Raw genomic sequence first — 23291 nt, forward strand, 5'->3', positions numbered from 1 at the left:
AAGCCCAAAGTACATATATGAATAGTCAAATACTTGCGACTTTTTGTTTATTTCTCACTAAAAACGTTTTTGTAAAAAACTGCATATAAATAGCTTTATTAAGCTATTTTAAATAGCTTACTAAAGCTATATAGCTTTATAAAGCTATATAGCTTAATTAAGACATTGTGCTGGACCTGATAACTGTGTCTATTAATAATTAGTAATATTTTGAGAAACGGCACCTTTTTGTGCGCCGTAAATAATATACAGCATTTTCAATAGGTGGCACTTTAAATAGCTCTACGGTCTGTCAATATATTTTTTTTTCTGAGAGCTAGTATAAGCGCCCTCCATGTAATTCTGTAAATGAACAAAGATAAGTATATAAAGGTCTACCCCCTCGATACGATAAAGTCAACAAGTTCATTTTATAGTATAGAGGGGTAGACCTATATATAGTTATCTTTCATCATTTACAGAAGTACATGGGGAGCGCCTATGAGAGCTATAGACTAGTTCTGGAGCTACACAGGAGTTGGCCGATTTATCCATAAAGCAACGTAAACAACATCCAGTGAGCTAAGGGACAGAATGGCAATGCATTTATGGCGATTTGTGCTCTGGCACTTTATTTTAATAAAACTTAACTTCAACAAATGGTTTAATTCATGTCAGTCGATGTTTCTTACATTGAACAGAAATCAACTGATGAGAGTAAACATAAATTATGCAAGCAATGTGTATTATTTTTGATACAGTGAAATAATTTTAAGATGCATGCATTTTCAGAAATTGAAGATGACAGAAAACATGAGCTCATCAAAGACATTATTGAAAAACCATATTCGCCATGCAACAAGTCATAATAAGGTAAATGAAAAAAAACATAATAATGTAAATAGTTTCTTTAAATATGTTAAAAGTCTCAACTACCTTTCAGTGTATATTGTCAACCTTTGTAAAATAAAATCACATTATTTATTATTTTAATGCTTCTTTTTACTGAAACAGGCCTTGACAAAATAAGAATTAGGTCTTTAGTACAGCGTTTGAAATGATCGTGAACCCGATTGCCCGAAACGCATAAATTTTGTCCTTGGCAAACAGATTTGCATGTATTTATGCCCAGATGGATATGTAAAATTCTGGGATTTAATGAATAGTGAGCTGGCCCCATTTACAATGACATTATTGCTAAAACAAACTTATACATGTTATAGAAGACAATTATTTTTTTCAGGCTAGTAGATTTTTGGGAGAGCTGACAACTTTCACTAGCAATCAGTCCTGCATGTCTAGCTAATATTACAGTGAGTTTCAAACACTGCTTTAGAATATAATATTTACATCCACGGAATACTTTCTCCTTTATTACTTAAGAAAACCCATTGCCGTTAATCAGTGCATGAATAACCCTAGACGTATCACCTGTACAGATTTCTAGATCAGTGGCTGTTCCATTAATGAAATGTACAAAGACGTAGATATTATTAATACTATAATTAATCTTTTTAATCCTACTTTAAATGATTTTTTAAAGAGATACAGTAAAACTCGTTTAGTACGAACATGGATATAGCGAATTCACGGATACATGTATAGCGAAGTTTTTGTGGGACCCCGGCAAAATTATTAACAAATCTTTGTAAAATTTTACGGTTATAACGAACTCTGATATAACGAATTTACGGATATAGCGAACTGATTTTGAGTCCCGTTGAAGCTAGTTATAATGATATTTACATCTTTTATAACGAACTCTCAGAGATTATTAAAAAAATTATAATCTGATCTAACCTTATTTCCTTTTAGCATTTGAATATAAAATTCAATTTCTGATAAAACCTAAGTCACTGAAGATATGTTTGGTAATATTTGCTTCCCTAACATATTTAGTAGTAATAACTGAAGGAAAGCATGCATATTGCGAATTCGCTATAATGGTTATACGAATTCGTTATACGGATATAACAAATTACGGATATAGCGAATTAAATTCATAGGTCCCAAGGACTTCGCTATAACCGAGTTTTACTGTATAAATATAAACAATAAATTGTCTTTCTTTGGTTTTTAGTATGGAAATGAATGTTGCAGCCATGGCAGAAAAATTTACACAGATTGTGTATGTTTTTCTGCAACAGCTGTGACATTTATTACCACTCTAACAACCAAAGAAAGCATTTTATTGTTTAAGTAGACAAACTTTTCGTACTTACATTTTTAGGGGGTTCATATTTATGCATGGTTTTCAAATTTGTTTAGAGTTTTTGAGATCGACCATAGTTCATTATCTTCACCTTTTTAGTTCACCTGAATCACTCAGGTGACCTTTTTCTATCTGTTTTTGTTTGACATCTGAATAATTGAATATTTTCAGCTACTTCTCTGTAACCGCTGAACCAATTTCAGCCAATTTTACAATATGGCATATAGAGGTGAAGGGAAACAAAACTTTTGAAGTTCTTGATCTGTGCCCCCTGTCCAGGGACCTGAGGGGTGGGGCATAAACCATAAAAATTAATGCCATCTTTAAGGATGACGTTTACTCAGGTTTCACAAATGAAAGAGGAAATTTTATAAAGTATAATACATGTATATAAAATAAAAAATTGTTCTAAATGGATAAAATAACTAAGTTTTATCTCAATATCAATTTAAAAATTTAATATGTAAGTACTTTAAGAAAATATACAGGAAAAAACTCCATGTATGGCTATGCAGAGGAAATTCAGACTAAATTTTTGATTTTTCATTTTTGTCAAAATTTTTATTTCTTGCAATATTATTCACAAAGTAAAGGTTATATGTATTTTAAGACATCATTTTGCAAATTTTATATGTGATTAAGCTCCGAAATTATTTCAAATAAGTGAATGCTATGATATAAAGAAATTCAAAAACATGTACAAAAACCACTTCGGTCAAGATATCTCAATAATTTGATCATTGACCCCATATAATATTAATATCATGAGAATGGGGGTAACAAAAGTAACCTGAGGCTATATATAATTTAGAGTTCTTATCAGTCAGATTTTTGCAATATTTAATTGAAAATAGGGAAAAAATATAAATATGAGAGAGGAAATTCGGACTGTAATAATTATCACATTTATGGCCCAAACTCTATTCATTTCTTTATATGGAGCAACTCTGTTCCGTTGCTATAATATTTCATTATTTAAAGAGGTTGTTGCTTGTAATATTTTGTGAGTGAAGAAAAAAATAGACATTGTGTGAAAAATTGAGGTATTTCCCGAGAAATACTCAGGGGCCCCTAGCATGAAAACGAGGTCATTGACCTAGTTATTTGAAATTGAAATTTAACACAAGAATCATAGGTGTACAATGTGCAATAGGTGGTTTTTCGTTCTTATTAGTGGAATTTTTAGTCATCTGAGTAAAGGTATACCTTAAAGATCTTTTTTCCTGAATGTTAAGCAGTCAAACTGTTGGCATGATTGTTATAAGCTTATAAGCATTGAGCCTTCTACCAAAATTGCGAAATTCATGACCCCTGGTCAGTGCTGGGGTGGGGCTAGATAGATTATATAGTGAAAGTGCATTATTTCTTTGAAGATCTTCTTCTATGCTCTTGGGTATTAAACAAACAAACTACATACATAGTTATGATGAGGAAGGATGTATCTTCTAATATTGTGAATTTCATGGTCCCTGGGTCAGAGGTTCTGTTGTTAGGACGGGGCTCTATAATGTTTATACATGTATAGTGAAAATGCATTCTCCTCAGCTCCTGGGTATTAAGGTAGCTAGATTCTTCTCACATTTCTTGTAATTAAAAATTAATGAAATTTTCACAGGATCAAGAGGACAATATCACTAAGTGATGGTATCAGTGAGATTAAATTTGACCATTTAATATTAGAGGCAAGGTCAGGTCAAGGTCATTACCTTTTTCCTGGACATTAAGAATGAAAAAATTATTGTTTCCAAGCATGCGATCCCTACTTGTAATTCAAAAGATTGAATGTTTTTCTTTTTGCATAGATAGATAGTACCATAGAGGGCCTATAAGATGATATTACCAAATTGACATGGATAATTTAAATAAAATGGATATTTGCTAATTCGAATTTCCTCTACTTTTCCTTAATTTTTAGGATTTATTAGTTATTTTTGTATGCTTCCTATATTTAACTTTTTCCAATTTTCACATATAGTAAAGTTGTCACATAAAGGTACAAAATGATACAAAAACTAAAAGTTTTGATCGTTTACTAAGAAAGAAATACCACTTTTTACAAATTTTTGGCTCAAATGTGTACTTATATTTGAAGCATTTAAAAGCCAACATAGTTCTAGTATGTGTGAAAAATCTTATTTATTTGATATATTTTGAAACTTAAGTCCCTTATTATTAATTTAACTTTCATTTCAAAATTTCGTCTAGTCTTTGATTGTGTAAAAATTATAACTAAATTCAAAGTTCTGTAATAATTTTGAGAGGCAGAAAAGAAGATATTTTCATACGCCACTATTCCGCCAAAAATATAGTCCCTGTTAGTTTTCAAACGCAGTTTAACATTTCTGTTGAAAGTTGTATTACCATGATAACTGTGACAAGGAAAGAAAAATATGGTCCTTTAAATCTCTTACGTCTAAATATATAAAACATACCAACAAATGTACTTTGAATATTCCATCTAGTCAGAAACCAGAGAAGAACCCTACCTTAAGCTGATGGAATACTTTCATACTGTAAAATTTAATATTTTTGTGGGGTCAGATTTTCAAAATTTGAGGAGAAAATACCTTACATGTATAAGTGAATATTTTAGTGAGACACAAATATTGTGATTTGTCCTTAATTATGGGAATTTTATTTTAAGCGAGAAGTAATTTTAGCGATATTAAAAAGCTCACTAAAGAGGCCATGACAACTAAAAACACAATAAATTTTTAGTGATTTTCAATTTTAGAGATCTTAGCACCCTCACTAATAATACCAAAATTAAATCCTCGCTAAAAATGCTGCTTATACGATATTGATTTGTGGGGACTTGATTTTGTGGTTGGAGAATGCTTAGTATAATTAATGCAAATGGAATTTTAATTTTCCTGGTGGTCATAAATTCATGGGTCTCTCCATACCACAAAAAACAACAAAAATTGAAACCCTATTAAATAATTGAATTTACAGAAGTTATGATGAGCAAGGATTCTCCTTCCAGAATTATAAATTTCAAGGCTCCATGGGTTAGAGGGTAGGAGGGAGGGCTCTTATGATATATAATACAAGAGGCCCAGGGGCCACAGCGCTCACCTCAGCACATCGGGCTTGAATTTACCCCCCCCCCCCCCCCCCCCCCCCAGGCATTCATCATTTGAACAAACTAGAATCTACACTACCTGAGGATGATTCCATATAAATATCACTAGTCATAACTTTGAAGTACTTGAAAAGAAGATTTTTAAAGATTTTTCCTATATATTCCTATGGAAAATTTGGGTCGGCCATTTTGGCCCCACCCTTGCCCCGGGGGTCATGATTTGAACAAACTTAAATCTTCAATACCTGAAGATGATTCCACATGAGTTTTATCTTTCCTGGCCCAGTGGTTCTGGAGAAGAAGATTTTTAAAGATTTTTCCAATATTCCTATGTAAAACTTGGGTCGGCCATTTTGGCCCCATCCTAGCCCCGGGGGTCATGATTTGAACAAACTTGAATCTACACTACCTGAGGATGATTCCACATGAGTTCCATCTTTCCTGGCCCGGTGGTTCTTGAGAAGATTTTTAAAGATTTCCCTATATATTCCTATGTAAAACTTAGATCGGCCATATTGGCCCCACCTTACCCCCGGGGGTCACGATTTGAACAAACTTGAATCTACACTACCTGAGGATGATTCCAAATGAGTTTCATATTTCCTGGCCCAGTGGTTTTTGAGAAGAAGATTTTTAAAGATTTTTCCTACATATTCCTATGTGAAACTTTGATCGGCTATTGTGGCCCCGCCCTACCCCCGGGGGTCATGATTTGAAGAAACTTGAATCTACACTACCTGAGGATGATTCCACATGAGTTTCATCTCTCCTGGCCCAGTGGTTCTTAAGAAGATTTTTCAAAAATGCCATTAATTTTTCTCTAATTCATAATTATCTCCCCTTGGAAAAGGGCATTGCCCTTCATTTGAACAAACTTGAATTCCCTTCACCCAAGGATACTTTGTGCCAAGTTTGATTGAAATTGGCCCAGCAGTTCTTGAGAAGAAGTCGAAAATGTGAAAAGTTTACAGACAGACAGACAGACGGATGCCGGACAAAATGTGATCAGAAAAGCTCACTTGAGCCTTCGGCTGAGGTGAGCTAAAAAATGAATGAAGGCTTTGTAATCTGCTCCTTGGTATTAATTAAACATTTGTGATGAACAAGGATGCCTTTTCCAAAAATTGTGAAAAGAGTTGCCCCGGGGTCAGGGGTTCCTGTGGGTTGAGGGCACTATTGATTATCACTGATTATTACTGATTAGTTGAAATGCATTTCAAAACTAGTGCTAATTGTAACGGGAACCGTTACAGATGTTCCCCAAACGCTCCCCATTTCCCTTTTGTTGCCTTATTCCCTGTAAGCTTGATTAAATAAGACAAACGCGATACATTTAAGACTTTAACAAAGTTTTACCAGAAGTATTCAATTTAAGCATTGCACGCATGCGCAGTTGAATGCATGTGCGTAATGACCATATCATCTTGTCTACACTATTGATATATTTTAATATACTAAATATTACAGCATTTAATCCAAAAATATGTTGAATCTAGTGTATTTGGAATTTTACTCATTTCACGTGCACGCACGTGCATGCATGTGCATGATGACCATTCCCTGCTGTAGGAGTCTATAATATCTATCTATGTTCTGAATCCCATCCTGTTTGGTTGAAAATCAAGGGAGTTATAGCCATTTAAAGTTTCAGCCAATCAGATTGCAGCGCACGTGCATGCGCGTGACTTGATTAAAATTACTATATATCATATTGTAGGATATCCTAAAGCATGCCTTTGTTTTAAATTTCAAAGCATTTCGTCAAAAAACAAAAAAGATATTGAGATTTTTGTTTCAGCCAATCAGAGCGAAGCGCACGTTCATGCACGTGCAAGTATGTTCATGATGACTATACCTTCTTCTAGGAGTCCATTATGTTTGTCTACGTTCTAAATCCCATGCTGTTTGGTTGAAAAACACGGGAGTTATAGCCATTTAAAGTTTCAGCCAATCAGATTGCAGCGCACGTGCATGCGCGTGATTTGATGAAAATTCTTATATACCATATTGTAGAATATCCTAAGGCATGCCTATGTTTTAAATTTCAAAGCATTTCGTCAAAAAACAGAGAAGATATTGAGATTTTTGTTTCAGCCAATCAGAGCAAAGCGCACGTGCATGCGCGTGAGTTCGTGCGAATTTGACAGTATCACATTATCTACACTACTAATCTATCCTTATATAATGAGTTTCAAATCATTTCATCAAAAAATGTAAAAGTTATAGCTATATTAAGTATATCAGTCAATTCACTCATTTCACGCGCACGCACGTGCATGCGTATGCGCGCAAAATGACCTTCGTTCCGCACACCTACACTACACACCTATTAACCCTAAAAAGGTTTTAGCTCAGTTGGGTGAACAGTTTCTGAGAACACTCGCGGACAAAAAAGTACCGGAGAACAAATAAGAAAAAAAAAAAATAATAATAATAACTAGATGCGTTCTTGTTGCTAGAGCAACAAGCGGTCTTCCGACCGACTTTTCGTTCGAGTTCTATGCTGCGCCATCTTATGAAAATAGGTTTCAGATTGTATTTTTTTTGTTTACGTTTATTCACAGCAGTCACTCAACGTACATCATGATAATTACAGGAATTCCTCAAAATATCACGAAAAATTGCATTTAAAAATCGGCAAAATATTCCATACGTGTTTTAAATGAGATAAAAGTCATTTGCAACTGAAAAAAGACATAAACAAAGAAAAAAATTTTGCAACGCCCACAGCGGGATTCGAACCCCCGACAATGGGACAAAGTTTGGTTCGGTCATATCTTTTTAATATCTGCACGCATCAAGATACTGAATACATATTTAGAATTCTCATAAGACACTCTATAAACCCTGTAAATCCTAAAGAAAAATATTGAAAAACAAAAAAGTTGAGAAATGGGACTTTTTGAATTCCCTTCCGCTTGCGACCGGAAGTGCCGACGACGAAAAATAAAGGTCATTGCTCATAACGGAGTTCGATGTTCTATCACCTCAGTGAGTTTCACTTTCATATCTCTTGCCGTTCTCAAGAAAACTGCTGGACAAAATGCCTTTTTAAAAATACAGAAATCCCCAAAAATCGCGAACAAAAGTGAATTTTGAAAAAATGAAAAACACGTCTGGAGATATTTACATGATGCATCATCCCTGTAAAAATCTTTCAAATCCGTCCACGCACAGCTGAGATATCGCCCTAACTATGAAAAAAATAATAATAATAATAACTAGATGCGTTCTTGTTGCTAGAGCAACAAGTGGTCTTCCGACCGACTTTTCGTTAGAGTTCTATGCTGCATCATCCCATGAAATAGATTTCAGAATGTATTTTTTTGTTTACATTTATTCACAGCAGTCTCTTAACATACATCATGATAATTACAGGTATTCCTCAAAATATCTCAAAAAATAGCTTTTAAAAATCAGCAAAATATTCCATGTGTGTTATAAAAGAGATAAAAGTCATTTGCAACTCAAAAAAGACATAAGCAAAGAAAAAAAAATTTCAACGCCCACAGCGGGATTCGAACCCCCGACAGTGGAACAAAGTTTGGTTCGGTCATATCTTTTCAATATATGCACGCATCAAAATACTGAACACATATTTAGAATTCTCATAAGACACTCTATCAACCCTGTAAATTCTAAAGAAAAATATTGAAAAACAAAAAAGTTGAGAAATGGGACTTTTTTAATTCACTTCCGTTTGCGACCGGAAGTGCCGACGACGAAAAATAAAGGTCGTTCCCCATAACGGAGTTCGATGTTCTATCACCTCAGTGAGTTTCACTTTCATATCTTTAGCCATTCTCGAGAAAACTGCTGGACAAAATGCCTTTTTAAAAATACAAAAATCCCCAAAAATCGCGAACGAAAGTGAATTTCAAAAAAATGAAAAACACGTCTGGAGATATTCTCATGATGCATCATCTCAGGAAAAATCTTTCAAATCTGTCCACGCACAGCTGAGATATCGCCCTAACTATGAAAAAAGAAAAATAATAATAATAATAATAATAATAATAAAAAACAGACGAATAACAATAAGGTCTTCCAAAGGAAGTCGGAAGACCTTAACTAGATGCATTCTTGTTGCTAGAGCAACAAGCGGTCTTCCGACCGACTTTTCGTTAGAAATCTAAGCTGCCTCATCCCATTTCAGAATTTGTTTTTGTTTACGTTCATTTACAGCAGTCTCTCAACATATATCATGATTATTACAGGTAAACCTCAAAATATCTTTAAATATAGCTTTTAAAAATCGGCAAAATACCTTATACATGTTATAAAAGTGAGAAAAGACATTTGCAATTGAAAAATGACAGAAACAAAGAAAAAATTTCGGAACGCCCACGGCGGGATTCGAACCCCCGACAGTGGGACAAAGTTTGGTTCGGTCATATCTTTTCAATATATGCACGCATCAAGACACGGAACATATATTTAGAATTCTCAATAGACACACTATAAACCCTGTAAATCCTAAAGAAAAATATCGAAAAACAAAGAAGTTTAAAAATGGGACTTTTAGAATTCACTTCCGTTTGCAACCGGAAGTGCCGACGACGAAAAATAAAGGCCGTTGTTCAGATTGGAGTTCGATGTTCTATTACCTCGGTGAGTTTCACTTTCATATCTTCAGCTGTTCTCGAGAAAACTGCTGGACAAAATGCCTTTAAAAAAAAACAAAAATCCCCCAAAATCGCGAACGAAGGTGAATTTCGAAAAAATGAAAAACACGTCTGGAGATATTCTCATGATGCATCATCCCTGTAAAAATCTTTTAGATCTGTCTACACACAGCTGAGATATCGCTCTAACTATGAAAAAAAGAAAAATAATAATAATAATAATAATAAAAAACAGACGAATAACAATAAGGTCTTCCGAAGGAAGTCGGAAGACCTTAATAATAATAATAAAAAACAGACGAATAACAATAAGGTCTTCCGAAGGAAGTCGGAAGACCTTAATAAGAAACAGAGTAAAAACAATATGTTCCCAAACTCCGTTTGGGGAACATAATTATGAATATCATGGGCTCTGCATGGTTGAAAACACAAACCAAATTCAATTGTTGGAAAGCTATTACATGATGCTCAGGTGACCTATAAGGCCCATGAACCTCTTGTTCATTGTAAGAGAGAGTCAAGTAGGTGGTTACCAGAACAATAAAGATTGACTTCCTGAATGTGATTTTTTCCTAGCTGCAGATCTGTAGCGTTATGGTTTTATATAGTAGTCTTGACCATATCAAGACTACTATATAAAACCATAACGCTACAGATCTGCAGCTAATTTTTTCCATACTTTGCTCTGTATACAATTATACATACACTAATTGTTCAAACATTGTTCAAACATTTTTTGTTAAAGATAGTTGAAGAATCTCTAATGTGGAGGCAGTATGAGATGATGAACGCTGAAAAATGTCAAGAAACTTCTAGGAAGTCAAAATACTCAAAGGACGAACCCCATAAACAAGAGAGACAAAAAAGTTCCAGAGACAGATTTTCTACACCAAGTGAAAGAAGTTCATCATTAGATCAATCCAAGCCCTCATTTTACTGGACAAAAGAGTTACAGAGAGCAAAGGAAGCCATTCCAGACAGGTATATACTGTAAATAAGGATAAGTATTCACACTTCCAACTGTTTTTTAAATGATAACTTTTTGAAAGATTAGTGCATTGATTTCTCAATATGTACTACTGAGTGTAAGTTTCACCAAGTTGAAGGTCAAGGCCTAATATGCATTTCAATATCTAGGCCTGTCATTGTGTCTGGAGAAGGCAGGGACTGTGAAAATTAAAATGGAATATTTTTGTAGAGTATTTCAATTATATTAAACAACATATTTTGCCTCCATAATGAAAGATTCAGGGGAATAAAATTTTTGTCCTATCCATTTGTCTGTCTGTCTGGTAATCTCTCTGTTTTTCTGTAAACTTGATGATAACTTTTGATTGGTTGGAGCTATGACTTTCATATTTCACAAGTACATTCCTTAATTGTGACAAGACCTTCCTTTGTGTTTAAACATATTTGAACTCTGACCTTGCAATTTGACCCATATTTGCTAAATTTTACTATGCTTCAACCTTGGCTTTAAGTTTTGAACTGTTGCTGCAGAATAATAGAAGGGTCTTCTGTGGAGACGGAAGACCCTAAAAAGGATATTTTAATATACCAGGTATATCAGGAAAGATGAAACTCATATGGAATCATCCTCAGGTAGTGTAGATTCAAGTTTGTTCAAATCATGACCCCCGGGGGTAGGGCGGGGCCACAATAGCTGATCAAAATTTCACATAGGAATATGTAGGAAAAATCTTTAGAAATCTTCTTCTCAAGAACCACTGGGCCAGGAAATATGAAACTCATTTGGAATCATCCTCAGGTAGTGTAGATTCAAGTTTGTTCAAATCGTGACCCCCCGGGGGTAGGGTGGGGCCAATATGGCCGATCTAAGTTTTACATAGGAATATATAGGAAAAATCTCTAAAAATCTTCTTCTCAAAAACCAGTGGGCCAGGAAATATAAAACTCATGTGGAATCATCCTCAGGTAGTGTAGATTCTAGTTTGTTCAAATCATGACCCCTGGGGCTAGGGTGGGGCCAAAATGGCCGATCAAAGTTTTACATAGGAATATATAAGAAACATCTTTAAAAATCTTCTCAAGAACCATTAGGCCAGGAAAGATGAAACTCATGTGGAATCATCCTCAGGTAGTGTAGATTCTAGTTTGTTCAAATCATGACCCCTGGGGCTAGGGTGGGGCCAAAATGGCCGATCAAAGTTTTACATAGGAATATATAGGAAACATCTTTAAAAATCTTCTCAAGAACAATTAGGCCAGGAAAGATGAAACTCATGTGGAATCATCCTCAGGTAGTGTAGATTCAAGTTTGTTCAAATCATGACCCCCGGGGTAGGGTGGGGCCAAAATGGCCGACCCAAGTTTTACATAGGAATATATAGGAAAAATCTTTAAAAATCTTCTTGTCAAGAACCACTGGGCCAGGAAATATGAAACTCATGTGGAATTATCCTCCGGTAGTGTAGATTCAAGTTTATACAAATCATGACCCCCGGGGGTGGGGCGGGGCCAAAATGGCCGATCCAAGTTTTACATAGGAATATATAGGAAAAATCTTTAAAAATCTTCTCAAGAACCATTAGGCCAGGAAATATGAAACTCATGTGGAATCATCCTCAGGTAGTGTAGATTCAAGTTTGTTCAAATCATGACCCCTAGGGGTAGGGTGGGGCCAAATGGCCGATAAAAGTTTTACATAGGAATATATAGGGAAACCTTTTAAAATCTTCTTTTCAAGTACTTCAAAGCCATGCTTAGTGATATTTATAGGGAATCATCCTCAGGTAGTGTAGATTCAAGTTTGTTCAAATCATGACCCCCGGGGTAGGGTGGGGCCAAAATGGCCGATCCAAGTTTTACATAGGAATATATAGGAAAAATCTTTAAAAATCTTCTTGTCAAGAACCACTGGGCCAGGAAATATGAAACTCATGTGGAATCATCCTCAGGTAGTGTAGATTCAAGTTTGTACAAATCATGACCCCTGGGGGTGGGGTGGGGCCAAAATGGCCGATCCAAGTTTTACATAGGAATATATAGGAAAAATTTTTTAAAATCTTCTCAAGAACCATTAGGCCAGGAAATATGAAACTCATGTGGAATCATCCTCAGGTAGTGTAGATTCAAGTTTGGTCAAATCATGACCCCCAGGGGTAGGGTGGGGCCAAATGGCCGATAAAAGTTTTACATAGGAATATATAGGGAAACCTTTTAAAATCTTCTTTTCAAGTACTTCAAAGCCATGCTTAGTGATATTTATAGGGAATCATCCTCAGGTAGTGTAGATTCTAGTTTGTTCAAATCATGACCCCCTGGGGGTTAAAATTCAAGCCCCCCCCCCCAGTAAACTTTCAGTTCTGACCTGATATGTGCTTTTTCCTGGCCAGTTGCTCAGGTGAGCGATGTGGCCCCTGGGCCTCTTGTTTTTTTCTGTCCTAATTTTGTGCAGACGATTTCTCAGAGATGCTTGGATGGATTTATATGAAATTTTCAGGGATGATGTACAATGAAGCGCATTGAAGTGGTAAAATTTCCTGTTTGAATGGAATGTTCTGAGCTATCTTTAGAACGTTGATTGTCATACAATGATACACCCATTTCTTTAGAAAGGAGAAATCGGTAAAATGGTTCATTCGGATACCCGTAGAACAGGTATTCCATAAATATAATAGCCAATCAAATTGACGGTCTACATGAACACAGAGTAAGCACGTGTTCGACCAAAACATGTGTTATGGAAACTCCAATAAACATGATAAATTCATAATTATGTACAAATTCGTTGCAATACGTGTTTTACAGAAGCTGGAGCTCTCTAAATCTCTCTTATAATTTAAAAAATCTCCATTTCGGTGTAACTCATGTTCCTTGTGGCAAAGAATGGGGTGTTCTAAAACATTACGACGAATAAATCTTGTTCGTTTCTAAAGAAATGGGCGTGTCATTCTGTTATAATTGACGTTCAAAACATGACTCAGAACGTTTCATCCAAACGGAAAATTTTACCACTTCAATGCGCTTCATTGTATCATGATCTGAACTTGATACGTTGTCTTTAATTATTTGAAATTCACTTCTGGTCGGGAATTATTGCCCTTTAATCGCCTTTTTAGTGACTATTTTGTCCGGACAAAACTCAAAAACGACAAAAGTTAGAGTAACGATCGTTTCAGTGAATATAGTCGACACTTTGCAGTTTTGCACCTATACTTTCAAATCTTCCGGAAGTGTCTAGATTATTATTACTATTTTATTAGCTCTTCTGAGCCAAAGGCTCAAAGAGCTAATGCTATGGCCATTTGTGTGGTGTGCGGTGTGCGTAAACTTTTTAGAATATGGGCCGTAACTCAAGAACCCCTTGGCCAATCAGTACCAAATTTGTCACAGGGTATCCTTGGCCCAAGGGCTACCATTTATACTAAAATAAGGGTTTGGACCCTTAAACAAGGGGAGATAATTAGGAAAACAAAACCAAAAGTACTGGTACTGACAACCAAAAAGTAGGTCACGGTGACCTACTTTTGACATTTTATGGCTTTATTTAAGTATCTCCGGTACTTATTGGCTTAGAATCATCAAACTTTGTGAGTTGATGCATCTTGGGTTTTCAGAGAGTGACAACCTAAAAGTAGGTCATGGTGACCTACTTTTGACATTTTATGGCTTTATTTAAGTATCTCCGGTACTTATTGGCTTAGAATCATTAAACTTTGTGAGTTAATGCATCTTGGGTTTTCGGAGAGTGAGAACCAAAAAGTAGGTCATGGTGACCTACTTTTGACATTTTGTGGCTATAATTAAGTATCTCTGGTACTTATTGACCTAAAATCATAAAACTTTGTCAGTTGATGCATCTTGGGTTTTCGGAGATTGTCGACCAAAAAGTAGGTCACAGTGACTTACTTTTGACATTTATGGCTATATTTAAGTATCTCAGGCACTTATTGGCTAAGAATCATCAAACTTTGTCAGTTGAAGCATCTTGGGTTTTCGGAGAATGTGGACCAAAAAGTAGGTCACAGTGACCTACTTTTGACATTTTATGGCTATATTTAATTATATCTGGTACTTATTGGCTCGGAATCATCAAACTTTGTCTTTTGAGGCATCTTACGGTTTCATTGAATGTCCAACAAGAAGTAGGTCACGATGACCTACTTTTGAATATCTCAGGTACCTATTGGCTTAGAATCATAAAATTTTGTCAGTTTAGGCATCTTGGGTTTTTGGATAACATCAACCAAAATTAGGTCACCATGACCCACTTTTGACATTTGATGGCTATATTTAATTATCTCTGGTACTAATTGGCTTAGAATCGTCAAACTTTGTCAGATGATGCATCTTGGGTTTTCAGAGAATGTTGACCAAAAGTAGGTCACATTAACCTATTTTTGAATATCTCAGGTACTTATTAAATTAGAACCATCAGTCTTTGTCAATTAATGTATCTTGAGTCCTCAGAAAATTTCAATCAAAAGGTAGGTCACTGTGACCTACTTATGGTATTTTATAATTGTATTATAATATCTCCAGTCTTAACTGGCTAAATATTATCAAACTTTGTAAGTTGATGCATTTTGGGTCTTATGATACTAATAGAATTGGAGGCTTCTAATAGAAGTGATAGATTGTACAATTTATTAGAAGAGCGATTCAAGGCCCTTGGGCCTCTTGTTTTTTTTATTATTTATTTATTTTTATTATTATTTTTTTTTGGTGCCTTATTGCTGTTAATTTTAACAGGTAATCAGATAATAACCCCATTCTGTCAGTGCTGAAAAAAAGTTCTTATTGTAAATTTAGAAGAAAAGGATTAGAGAGCAGTACAATTAATCCCCTGGGATTTATAATCTTGCTTGCTGCAGAAAATTTAGATGCTTATCTTAATCTGTCACATGAAGATTAATGAACACCTTTGTCTGCAACTGATGTTTGTTTTGAAGTTGAGGTCAACCCTGAGTGATATTTGCATTCACTGAAGGCTTGCATTTTATAAAAAAAAACCTGCTTAAAGCCCTATTTACACGATCTGATTTGTAAGATGTGACTTGCCACATCTTACAAATCATACCGTGTAAATAGGAAAATCATAAGACAGATATGAAGTCAGATGGAATAGAAACATGCTCTATTCTGTCTGGCAAGTCAGATGGTTTAACCAATCATGGACAAGGTCAGAGAGGTTGATCTATATAAAGAAGAACTAACATGTGAATTTTTCGCGCACTTCTTCTCCAGAGATAATTCAATATGAATTAATCTTATTTATTGCAATTAAAATGTGGGGGAAATCCTGGGAGGACATTTTCTATTGGCTGGACAGAAGAGAGAACTGAAATTAACTACAGAACAAACTGAAAGATTAGTAGAACTATATCAAGAAGAAGTAGATTTATTAAAACACAAATGGCTATTAAAATATCATCATACTCCATTGTAAAATGTAAACAAAAATTTTTTCGAGGGAAATATTAATGAACTTCATGTCTGACAAATCATGCTGTGTAAATGAAACACTTGAGTCAGATGTAAAATCACATCTGAAATCACATCTTACAAGTCAGACCGTGTAAATAGGGCTTAAATCTTTTTTAAATACACATTTAATTTAGTTTTTATAGCTCACCTGAGCTGAAAGCTCAAGTGAGCTTTTCTGATCACCCTTTGTCCGTCTGTCCGTCTGTTTGTCTGTCCGTCCGTCCGTCTGTTAACTTTTCACATTTTCAACTTCTTCTCAAGAACCACTGGGCCAATTTTAACCAAACTTGGTACAAAGCATTCTTAGGTGAAGGGGAATTCAATTTATAAAAAAAAGGGTCAAGTCTCCTTCCAAGGGGAGATAATCAAGAAAATACAAAAATAGGGTGGGGTCATTAAAAAATCTTCTTCTCAGGAATCACTGGGCCAGAAAAACTGAAACTTATGTGGAAGCATTCTGAGGTAGTGTAGATTCTAAATTGTTCAAATCATGACCCCTGGGGGTTGGGCGGGGCCACAACAGGGAATCCAAGTTTTACATAGAAATATATAGGAACAATCTTTAAAAATCTTCTTCTCAAGAACCAGTGGGTCAGGAAAGCTGAAAATTATGTGGAAGCATTCTGGGGTAGTGTAGATTCTAAATTGTAAAAATCATGACCCCCGGGGGTAGGGCGGGGCCACAATAGGGAATCCAAATTTTACATAGAAATATAAAGGAACAATCTTTAAAAATCTTCTTCTCAAGAACCAGTGGGTCAGGAAAGCTAAAACTTATGTGGAAGCATTCTTGGGTAGTGTAAAAATCATGAGCCCCGGGGCTAGGGCGGGGCCACAATAGGGAATCCAAGTTTTACATAGAAATATATAGGAAAAATCTTTAAAAATCTTCTCAAGAACAAGTTGGTCAGGAAAGCTGAAACTTGCTGAAACTTATGTGGAAGCATCCTGGGGTAGTGTAGATTCTAAATCGTAAAAATCATGACCTCCGGGGGTAGGGCGGGGCCACAATAGGGAATCCAAGTTTTACATAGAAATATTTAGGAACAATCTTTAAAAATCTTTTTTTAGGTAGGGGGCGACAATATATGTAAGTAGAGAGAAAATCTGGTAAAGAACTGCATCACCAAAGTTACTCAGGTGAGCGATGTGGCCTATGGGCCTCTTGTTTTATAAGACATGAGGTTTTCCCTGTTTTATGTAAATACAAGGTTACTATTTATAGGTTTTTGGACATTCAGGAATTATATTGAAATTTTAAAAATATTGTAACAGTTGTTACTTATAATCTTCATATATTTTTTTTAAAAAAGTAATCAAGTAAAACTCTCATTCAATGAGCTTCTCCCTTATATTTCAACTTTAAAACAAAAATTGAACCATGTCAATAACTTTTGAACAGTAATAGTGCTAGGCCTATTATATTTCACAGGTATATACCTTGCAACATGGCCATTTCTTGGGTATCTACAATTCTGACCCATTGACCCTGACCCATGAGTTTGGGCTTCTTCTTTTTTTTTATTTTGACATAGGCCATTGCTTTTGAAATAGTTCCAGGGCTTTTCTATTTCATGGGTGTGTTCCTTGTTTGAAAACTTTCCTTTGGCTACCAATAATTTTGACTCTTGACTTTAGCATTTGAACTTATTTTGAAAAAAAACTTTAATCTTGGCCTTAACTCTAAAATTGTTGATTCAAATGCCTTCTTGTATCACAGGCATTTCTTGTAATAATACCTTATTTGTGTATAATTATTTCTGATCTCTGAAATGTAAATGTAATTGCTTTTTCTGGAATATTGCAATCTAATTAAAATTAGATGTCAGATCTGTTAGTGTAGCGAGTATGCGAACAGATCTAACATCTTATTTTAATTAGATTGGGAATTTTGCAATATCCATGTTTGAACTAAATGAAATTTTCTTTGTACATATATCTTTTTGTACACAATCCACTTCTTTATCGAAAATTCCATACAATATTGTATATAAAATTGTATATTGATTGATTTTGGTGGATTTTTAGGTGGGACCACAGTGGTTACAAGGAGTTACATCCAGAAGAATTCCTAAGTGGATCTGACACAGACAACAAATGTAAAAGTTCTGAGTAAGAATACATAAACACACTTATATAAGTAACATTGTGGCCCTTATTTAGAAAAGTTCAAATCAATTTATTGTATGTTAAGATCACATATAAAATATATAATCATTGTTGGGTTTTTTAATTAATATGTCGGCCCCCCTTCCAGAAAAAAAACTTTATTTTTTCAAAAATATGAGATTTTCCCATTAATCACACCCATATTTTGCTTTATGCATGCAATCAGATTGTTTTTTTTATCAAGAAATTGGCTGTGTAAGGTATAATAAAAATTTAAGAGTTTATAAACAACAGGGTTTCCATCTTTGAGACATAATAACAAGGCAATAAAAGAATTACCTTTCATATTTTTACTAGCACTTTTTCAGGGAGAATATCTACAAGTCTCTTTAATCTAAAACTCATCCTTAAGTATGTTATGTGCAGTAATCAGACAATTTATTACATGTATATGTCCATTGGCAGCAAAAGAGGAAGTTTTGATGTACTCCAGGCTGTTTTGCTGAATCTGATTAGTCAACTGTACAAAATGAACACCTTTCAACAAATCAAATGAAAGAAAATGAAGTGATACATGTAACAGTAAAAACTTTATCTCTGAGGAAAAAAAAATTGTGCATCTGATAAATAAGTTGTCTGTTAATGAGGAGTACATGTATGGATGTGATTAACGGGGAAATATATTTCTTCATTGGAGAAATAGAAAATGAACAATGTCATTTATATATTTCGTAAAAAAATTTATCCCAGCAAAAATATTACTGATTTAAATGCCTAATTTAGGGTGTAGATTGCATTTTTAGCTCACCTGAGCTGATTCAAGGGGAGATAATTGGGAATAAATGAAAATTTGGTGGCATATTTTAAAAATCTTATCAAAAACCACTGTGCCAGGAAAGATGAAACTTATGGAGGAACATCCTCAGGTAGTGTAGATTCAAGTTTGTTCAAATCATGACCCCCGGGGGTAGGGCGGGGCCAAAATGGCCGACCAAAGTTTTACATAGAAATATATAGGAAAATTCTTTAAAAATCTTCTTCTCAAGAATGACAAAGCCATAATTCATCATATTTATATGGGAGCATGCTCATGTAGTGTAGGTTCAAGTTTGTTCAAATCATGACCTCCCGGGTAAGGGCGGGGCCAAAATGGCCGACCAAACTTTTACATAGAAATATATAGGAAAATTCTTTAAAAATCTTCGTCTCAAGAATGACAAAGCCATAATTCATCATATTTATATGGAAACATGCTCAGGTAGTGTAGATTCAAGTTTGTTCAAATCATGACCCCCGGGGGTAGGGCGGGGCCAAATGGTCGACCAAAGTTTTACATAGAAATATATAGGAAAATTCTTTAAAGAATGACAAAGCCATAATTCATCATATTTATATGGGAGCATGTTCAGGTAGTGTAGATTCAAGTTTGTTCAAATCATGACCCCCCGGGGTAGGGCGGGGCCAAAATGGCCGACCAAACTTTTACATAGAAATATATAGGAAAATTCTTTAAAAATCTTCTTCTCAAGAATAACAAAGCCATAATTCATCATATTTATATGAAAGCATGCTCAGGTATTGTAGATTCAAGTTTGTTCAAATCATGACCCCCGGGGGTAGGGCGGGGCCAAAATGGCCGACCAAACTTTTACATAGAAATATATAGGAAAATTCTTTAAACATCTTCTCAAGAATGACAAAGCCATACTTCATCATATTTATATGGAAGCATGCTCAAGTAGTGTAGATTCAAATTGTTCAAATCATGACCCCCAGGGGTAGGGCGGGGCCAAAATGGCCGACCAAAGTTTTTAAAGATATATATAGGAAAATTCTTTAAAAATCATTTTCTAAAAAATAGCAAATCCATGATTGGTCATGGGACTACTTTTGGATTTAAACTTTACAATAAAAAGGCATTTTCTACTTTTTCCTACCTTTAGTGCTCAGGTGAGCGATGTGGCCCATGGGCCTCTTGTTTTCGTACAGTAATATTTTTTAATTGACAGATTTATTTTGTACAAGTTGGATTTCATTTAGTACAGAATCAATTCAGAAAGAATTCTCTTTGAATTTGTTAGATATTTGGCCTACATTTTCTTTAGATTGATTTCACTATAAAAAGTAGGACTGAGATAATACAGTATAAGCAGAAGCTTTTGCAAGGGTTTTGAGATTGCTAAAATTGAATATTTCTAGCAATTCATTCCATATGGGTTGTTATAGATATCTTTCTTAATTGACATAGAAAATCATTAAAATTACTTCTCTCTTAAACATACACCAATTTTATGGTAAAGTTGCTTAATTTGTGTCTCATATGCTATTTTGGTACAGTAACAACATGAACAAGGTTTTATGATCATAATTTTCTCATAAGATGTGATATTGTCATGAAACTTGAAGTGCATGATCATAAAATGTTATTCTTTGCTATGACAAGGAAAGAAATTTAATTAAGCAAAGAGAAACAAAACTGGTTTCCCTGTCTACGACTTTTTGGGACAACCCTTGTATAGTGACACAGTCTAGTCATAAATTTTACTCTATAATTTCCTTCATAGAATGAATTCATTTGTTTAAAAACTAATGTATGACTGCTGACTTGCTTATTTCAAAGATTTGTCATTATAAAGCCTGTTTAAAAAGATGTTGATGTTATTGTCACAGGAAGAAGAGAAAGGTAAAATTAAAGAAAGAGAAACGAAAAAGAGACAGTGAAAGAAAACACAAAGAGAAGAATAACAGCGATGATGATGAACAGGAAAGAAGGAGAAAAAGGTGAAAAAAACGTCATCTCGAACAAAAAAAACAAAAACAATTGAAATGAACAGAAACAAACTCCTGAAATTTGCAAAACTTGTTGATTTTGTCAGATTTGCAGTCAAATTTAATCATTGTAAACAAAACTCTAAACAAGCCAATCTTCATGTCTGACAAAAAATTATCTATTAATTAAAAATAAATATTATTATGACTCATTATTTTTTACCAAGAGTAGCTTGCAGGGCCACACTCAATTGTATTAAAATGTTTTGTTATGTGGCGGTCAGCCGGGTTCGATCGCCGGTAGCTAGATAGCTCAGTTGGTAGAGCACCTGACCGGAGTTTCAGGGGGCCCGGGTTCGAATCCCGGTCTGGTCCGCTGCATTTTCTCCTCTCCCGTTACATTTGGTGCCGTGCCATGCCCTGGAATTGACAGGTGAAAGACCTGCCAGGGATGAGCCTGGGTTGGGGTCTTTGGAGGGCCAAAGACCTTTAAGGAGGGAGGAATGTGGTGGTCAGCCGGGTTCGATCGCCGGTGGCTAGATAGCTCAGTTGGTAGAGCACCTGACTGGAGTTTCAGGGGGCCCGGGTTCGAATCCCGGTCTGGTCCGCTGCATTTTCTCCTCTCCCGTTACAGTTATATATGTATAGCTGGCTCGTGTAAAATCAGACCAAAACTGTTCAAAAGTATTGTTAATGTTTTGAAAGAACATCATATCAATTTCAATCTTTTAGTTTTTCTTCATGGGAATCAACAAATGACATACAGAATTTTAGACATGTATCTAAGTGTAGTCTATACCGTATAGCGGGTTATTTTAGCGGGGTGCTATTTTTGGCTTATTTTGGCATTTTAATTATAATCCGCTAAAATTTTAATCGCTAAAATAGTCAGTTCTCTTTTTACTGTCCATCTGCAAAGAACTGAAACTTTGCATCTGCTAAAATAAAATTAATATGCCAAAATTATTGGCATACCTTTGAGCAGAATAAACGTCAAATTTTACACCCACCAAGAAAACCCGTTATACGGTTTGTGTCAAAAGTTTTATCGAAATCAAAACAAAAACGTAAGGAGGAGAAGCATTTACCCCAAACAGTCTGACAGATTGAGTCAATAGACAGCCAAGACAGAAGACAGATAATAACTATTGCATAAGCTCTTCTAGTCCCTGACCAGTAGTGTAAACAAGTGTTGATGTAAATGGATAATTTTCAATGACTGGTTCTGTAGCTCTGTATGAATTTTTCTTTTCTATAGAGCTGAATAAAATCAGCTTTCTATTAGTGATGATGGCCCTCTATGTTGGATATTTTGTTTATGGAGATTTATTGTAGAAAATTTTTGTGTGTTCAGGTAACACAATACATCTGATTATTTCTGCTAAAATTGTTACTTTGATTTTCTCTTTACAGAAAAAAACAGGAAAAGTTAAAAAGAAAGAAACACAAACGTAGGAGGGTAGAGGATCGGGACTCAAGTGAAGAAGGACACAGCAAGAAGAGGGTGAAAAGTAAACATTAAAACATAAACTGAGGCCAAAGCAGTCAGAGCAAAGTGAAAATAATAAGTAAAGAGGCAGAAAGACAGAGGCAGGCCAAAAGAAACAGAAAAATATAACGTACAGAAGAAGTCAGGATGGAATGTTAGTGTGTGTGCACTTGTACACAGTCTGTTTCAAAGAGGAGGAAACAAATGCCTGTATGTGCATGAGTTTTATAGTGAACTTTCTAGGTGAATGAACAGGTTAAAGCTCTCTAGAGCTGGTTCATTTAAAAGAAAGTGAAATTTTACTTTTATTTTATATTTTTTTCAGTAAGATTTTAATTGGATAAATAAACATAGCTTAAAAAACCAACTTTGCATGAGTTTTTTGTTAATCTCTATTTAGTGCAAATCAAATGTTGGAGGTTTGTAGAAATCACCTTGTCTCTGTTTATCTGTCTGTCAATCTGTCCGTCCTTGTAATCATATGGGTAAGGACACTTTGATGGAGTAATATTGTAAGGTCATAGTCATACTTAACACAAAGATTGCTAATGAATTCGAGATCTAAATCTTCAC

The 23291-nt window shown here is 34.9% G+C and overlaps 1 protein-coding gene and 1 non-coding gene across 3 annotated transcripts; both read left to right on the plus strand.

The window, feature by feature from the left end:
• Positions 1–771: 771 nt before the first annotated feature.
• On the plus strand, positions 772–23091 carry LOC134249582 (uncharacterized protein NKAPD1-like). Of its 2 annotated transcripts, none has more exons than XM_062731919.1 (5): positions 772–852; positions 10647–10882; positions 18380–18463; positions 21131–21252; positions 22653–23091. In XM_062731919.1, the coding sequence occupies exons 1-4, from the start codon at positions 781–783 to the stop codon at positions 21243–21245; spliced, it is 507 nt and encodes a 168-aa protein (XP_062587903.1). In that variant the 5' UTR covers positions 772–780; the 3' UTR covers positions 21246–21252; positions 22653–23091. The 2 variants fall into 2 exon arrangements, with proteins under 2 accessions (XP_062587903.1, XP_062587902.1); XM_062731918.1 differs by having other exon boundaries at positions 21131–21241; positions 22643–23091.
• Trnas-gga (transfer RNA serine (anticodon GGA)) lies at positions 21764–21836 on the plus strand. Its single transcript has one exon. It is a non-coding gene; the product is annotated as a tRNA-Ser (tRNA).
• Positions 23092–23291: the final 200 nt, after the last annotated feature.

This window comes from Saccostrea cucullata, unplaced genomic scaffold (assembly GCF_032062105.1).
Source record: "Saccostrea cucullata isolate Sc308-1 unplaced genomic scaffold, CSIRO_AGI_Scuc_v1 ctg2074, whole genome shotgun sequence".
Taxonomy (NCBI): domain Eukaryota; kingdom Metazoa; phylum Mollusca; class Bivalvia; order Ostreida; family Ostreidae; genus Saccostrea; species Saccostrea cuccullata.